General features: G+C 36.7%; 1 protein-coding gene across 1 annotated transcript in view; it reads left to right on the forward strand.

The window, feature by feature from the left end:
• The window catches only part of LOC134344879 (lecithin retinol acyltransferase-like), a 49,948-nt gene extending 44,352 nt beyond the window's left edge, over positions 1-5,596 (forward strand). Inside the window, exon 2 of the mRNA XM_063045001.1 lies at positions 5,047-5,596. Coding sequence (XP_062901071.1) covers positions 5,047-5,199 — 153 coding nt within the window. The 3' untranslated portion in view covers positions 5,200-5,596. The remainder of the gene's footprint in view (positions 1-5,046) is intronic.
• The last annotated feature ends 404 nt before the right edge of the window (positions 5,597-6,000 follow it).

A 6,000-nucleotide genomic window follows, 5' to 3' on the forward strand; every position in this document is an offset into this window, starting at 1 on the left:
CACATTCTTTCGCAATATCATTCCCTATCCGACTAAAGGTATCCCTCTGAAACCTCCCATTTTCCCAACACTCCTGCAACACTCCTTTAGTAGGGTGAGAATCATTGTGCCCCTGCAAGTTAGCCCAGTAGTTTGCCATCAGTTGCATCCTTCTTAGTTCCAAAGGCATTATTCCCATTTCTACCTGTAGGGCTGACACTGGTGACGTTTTAAAAGCCCCACTGCACATTCTCAAGGCCTGAGCCTGAATCACATCCAGTTTCCTTATAAGAGACCTAGCTGCTGATCCATATACTATATTTCCATAATCCAATACAGATCTTACTAAAGCCACATATATTCTCTTCAAAGCTGAACAACTTGCTCCCCATTCCCTACCAGTCAAACATCTCATCACGTTTATTACTTTTTTACATTTCTCCTCAACTTTCCTGATATGGTCTGCCCATGTTAATCGTGAATCAAACATAACTCCCAGAAATTTAAATGATGCAACCCTTTCTAATTCAACCCCATACATCCTTAACTTCTTCCCTACCTCAACCCTTTTCCTGGTAAAAAATACAGTTTGAGTTTTGTCTACTGAAAATCTACATCCCCAATCATAACCGGGAATGTGAGTCTAACTTTGTGTTTTAATTTAAGCGAGGCTACCATGTAGCACCTGGTAGCGCCCTGCCATATGCCGATGCACGTATTTATGCACGCGATGAATTATTTAAATGAACAAGAATGCTTAATCAACCGGTGTACAGAATAAATGCAAGCTTATTCAAGTATTACTGAAATATTAAAAGTCACAACACTCCCACAATTCGAAGACGTACCAGGTAGGCTAATTGGTCACTGTAAATTGTCCTGTGATTAGTTTAGGGTTAATCCGGTTTGTCGGGAGTTGATGGGGCGGCTTGGTTCAAAGTGCAGGAAGAGTCTACGTGCTAAAATAAAAATAAATCTCACTTGGTAAACCCTGTGAGGGCAATTTATTTTGTAAATTGAACAACCATACATGGGGGTTGCCTGTACCCTTCTTCTTGAAAACATTTTGGCAAATTCTTTGCATTCTTACAACTCAAATTGTTAACTATTGATTTAAGCATTATAGCATCCTAGTAACAAACCACAAACGTGAAAAGATCCTTTCATTTTCGCACTCCAATTTCTGTTTATTAACCAATCCTGGCAGCATAGCCCAGTGTCCAGGAGTCCTTTAATCAACAGCCTTAAAGTCATAAATCTGTACAGAAACAAACTGGTCCTTTTGGCCTCCCTGTCCTATATCCTCTATCAAAGGATGAAGGATTTGATACCAATTTCAGATACCGTCCTTTCCCTGGTCAAACCTTCAATAATCATGGTTCCCTTTTCTTACCGTCTTAGCTCTGAACTCTTACCAGCTTGTTTTTAAGTGACTGCCCCATATCAGATGTTGGGCACTGCCCCGGGCTACTTCTCCCTGCTCCTGCCTTGCTCAGTTGTAACCTAACCCACCTTACACAAGCTTAGAGCCCAAACTCTAGGAACAACTTCCTACTTTTCCATGACTATCCTGAAGCTTACAGAGCTATGATCTATTGTGATCTATAGATCCCAAGAGGTTCCTCCACAGACACATGTATATATATCACAGTCTTTGCTACATGTGATCAATGAACTCATTAACATGCACAAAATGCTGGAGGAACTCAGCAGGCCAGGCAGCATCTATGGAAAAGAGTAACGAGCAGACATTTTGGGCTGAGACGTAAAGAAGGGTCTCAGCCTGAAACGTCGACTGTTTACATTTTTCCATAGATGCTGCCTGACCTGCCGAGTTCCTCCAGGATTGTGTGCGTGTTGCATTGGATTTCCAGCATCTGCAGATTTCTTGTGTTTGTAACTACTAACCCATATGTATTTGGAATGTGGGAGGGAGCCAGAGCACCCAGAAGAAACCCAGGGAGAACATGCAAACGTCTGTAGACAGTGGCAGAATTTAACCTGGATCATTGACACTATTAACAATATACTAACAGCTTTTATCCTCTGCCAACCTAATTCATTTTCATTTTTAAATCTTTTTTATTAATTATTATTGAAGATCAACAAAAATACATTAATCAGGTCAACATGTCAATATGTACAATGAGAATTAAATTATCAAATAACTGATTAACAAAGCTAAACAATATATCAATAATAATAAGAAAAAATAAAATGTTAGAACTATTTTTTGGGGAAAAAAGAACCCTACTAACTAAAAAAAACCCTACTAACAGAAAAAAAAACAAAAAAAAACCCAGTGGGAGCACAACCCCAGAGCTATACGCCATACGAGCTTTCATAAAAGAAAAACATCAATCCGCCAACTCAAATCCATTTAAACAAGAATCAGAAGGGAACCATCTTAATAAACTCAAGTCAAATGATAGTAGTGGGCAAAAGAACCCCACCTTTTCTCAAAGTCAAATCGAGGATCAAAAGTTCGACTTCTGATTTTCTCTAAACTAAGGCACAGCATCACCCGAGAGAACCATTGTATCAAAGTGGGAGCAGAGGCATCTTTCCATTTCAATAAAATAGCCCTTCTGCCCAATAATGTAACAAATGCAATTACATGTTGGTCTGATATAGAAATGCCATGAATATATTGAGGGATTATACTGAACAAAACTGTCAATTTATTAGGTTGTAAATTAATTTTTAAAGCTTAAGAAATTGTAGAGAAAATAGATTTCCAAAACTGTTTCAATACAGAACACGACCAAAACATGTGTCAATATAGCTGTCTCAGTTTTACATCTATCACACTGACTATCAACATTAGGAAATATTTTAGACAGTCTCTCCTTTGTCAAATAGTACCGATGTACAATTTTAAATTGAATTAAAGAGTGACTGGCACAAATCGAAGAAGAGTTAACCAACCTCAAAATTCGCAACCAATCCTCTGTTATCAAGGTCATGTTAAGCTCTCTTTCCCAATCTTGCTTAATCTTAAGTAAAAGATAATTGTACTGTTGTAATAGTAAATTATAAATTTTCCCAATAAAACCTTTCACTAAAGGATTCATTTTTAAAATAATGTCTAACAGGTCAGAATTTTGTATATATGGAAAATTACTTAAATATTCTTGTAAGAAATGTCTGACCCGAAGATATTGCAAGAAATGTGAGTACTAGTAATGTTAGTTACTAGTTTCTCAAAAGACATCAATCGACCATCTTGGAACAGATCCATGAAGATCCATCTTGGAACAGATCCATCAATTCCAAATCAACCCAAGGTGTTCGTTCATTTTTATCAGTCCAATATAACCAATAACACACATAACATACATTAACAGCCCAATAATACATTCTTAAATACGGCAGAGCAAGACCTCCATCCTTTTTTAATTTTTGTAAATGATATTTTCCAATTCTTGGTCTTTTATTATTCCAAACAAAAGATGAAATAATAGAATCAACCTGATCAAAAAACTTCCTAGTTAAAAAAATAGGAATATTTTGAAATACATATAAAAATTTTGGTAAAATCATCATTTTAACTGCATGAATTCGGCCAGCTAATGAAAGTGTAAGTGGATTCCATCGACAAAATAATTGCTTCATAAAATCCACTAAAGGAACCAAATTAGCTCTATAAAGGTCTTTATAATTTTTAGTGATGATAATACCTAAATATTTGAAAGAGTCCGTAACTTTAAAAGGAATGTCATCATATATAGAAGCAGAATCAGTTAGAGGAAATGATTCACTTTTATAAAGGCAAACAACAGGAATTGGCCTGCTGCGTTCACCAGCAACTTTGATGTATGTCACTTTTATAAAGGTTTAGTTTATAATCCGAAAACTTTCCAAATTCATTTAATAATTTCAATAAACTAGGAATGGATTCTTAAGGATTCGAAACATAAATTAAGAGATCATCAGCATAAAGGGAGATCTTATGAATTGTCCCATTTATAGAAATTCCATGAATATCTTTAGCTTTACGAAGTGCAATGGCCAAGGATTCCAACACCAAATTAAATAACAGAGGACTTAACGGACATCCTTGTCTTATACCCCGTGAAAGTCAAAAAAAAGATCTGCAATTATCAGTAATAACAGTAGCAATAGGGCTTTTATATATCATTCTAAACTACTTATTAAAATTAGTACCAAAGTTGAATTTCTCTAAAACGTTAAATAAGTATTTCCATTCAACAGTGGCAGAATTTAACCTGGATCATTGACAGTATTAACCCTTCAGGATGAAGGGTCTCGGCCTGAAACGTCGACTGTACCTCTTCCTAGAGATGCTGCCTGGCCTGCTGTGTTCACCAGCAACCTTGATGTGTGTTGCTTGAATTTCCAGCATCTGCAGAATTCCTGTTGTTTTCAATAAGTTCAATTCCACTTGAACTTCACAGTATACCTTCTCAAGTGCCTTTTGAAAATATATATGCTACAAGCACTTATTATCCTGTCAAACACAAAGCACATTCCTAAAGCTATGATGACTATGTTGTTAATTTAGGTGTTTTGTTACCACTTCTTTAGTAATATATTTCTGTGGTTTGCTAACAGTGACATTAACTACTTTACAGTTCCTTATTCTTTCCTTCCCTTTTCCTAAATGGTAATTCTTGGCCAATTTAAAATTCAAATGTGTCAAGTTGTGTACTTGAAGTGCCTGTTGAACTGCAATAAACTTGTACCTTTTGAGGGGGTTGACAGGCTGGATGCTGAGGATTTTCCTTCATTGAGACTATCTAGAACAAGGAGACCGTTTCAAAATACCAGGTCAAGGAAAGAAATTTCTCCTCTCAAAGTCAAATTTTCAGAATTACCTGCCCCCAAAAAATGATGGAAGCAGAGCCATTCACTCTATTCAAGGCGGAGGTTGGGGAATGTAAGGGAATTGAAGGGTATGGGAAGAGTGAGGGAAAAGTGCTATTGGGTCAGTCCAAGCAAGCCCAATGGGTCATTCTGTCCATTCCTGTTTCTGCTCTTTATGTTCTTTTGTATCATTTTGATAACCTGCAATCTTTTAGTAGAATAATGATTTTTGTTTTGCAGTTTTGTGAAACAGTGAAGACTATAATAAGAGACCAGAGGAGTATTTTTGTCACAGCTGCATTGGGACTGGCTGGAATTTTTTGTTTGGGCTTTGGACCCTCCACTACTCTCCCGACTATCCTTATACCCTTCTTCCTGTGGATGGCTGGCTAACATGCAGGATCTCAGATGGAGTGTAAATATGTGATATAGCACAGTGATTATATACAGAATGGATGGATATGATGTATAAATTTGTGGGCCTTTTTCAGTGATGTAGCTCCATCAATACGTGTGTTTATTTATCTTGCCATGTAAGCTCATATGACCTTTCAATGGAAAGCTTTGTACTTTAATCACTTTTTTAATGTAACTAACTATTTCATAACAATTACTGTGTAAATGTGATATTCTGAAATGTTTAAAAATGCTTTTGTGCTTTGCTGCATTCTTCTCAGTTCTTTATGTTAACCACTCATGATTTTGGCCAACACAGGTTGTACAAATGGGTATTTGCACACAGAATATTAATATCTAGGATTTAAAAAAATGTTAACACTAAATACTTTGTTTGCCAAGTCCTAAAACATCTTCTGATTAAGAAATAAAACATGTTCTTTTTAAATGGTGTTATAATGAGTATATTTATTTAGTCTACGAGTGTTCATATACGAATCAAGCACGAATAAAAAATATTTTAAAAAGCGAAAAATAGCTTTGACCAGCAGCCAGTCCAGACATCGGGAGTTTTGAGAGGAGGGGACTTCAATCAGGTCCATGACCTGAGAACAAAAAGCAGCAACGGGTTGCTACAGCGAGAAAGAGCTTTGACCAGTGACCAGTCGGTGTTTGCAACTGATTAGTAAGAGCAAATTAAAGGAATGCAGGGGCAGGCACCATGACCATTGCTGCAGCAGCCGTTCTCTGAGTGCACACAGTCAGAGTGATAATCTTTAGCTCTTTGAGGCTTCCACA

The sequence above is a fragment of the Mobula hypostoma genome, chromosome 4 (genome assembly GCF_963921235.1).
Source record: "Mobula hypostoma chromosome 4, sMobHyp1.1, whole genome shotgun sequence".
Lineage (NCBI taxonomy): Eukaryota > Metazoa > Chordata > Chondrichthyes > Myliobatiformes > Myliobatidae > Mobula > Mobula hypostoma.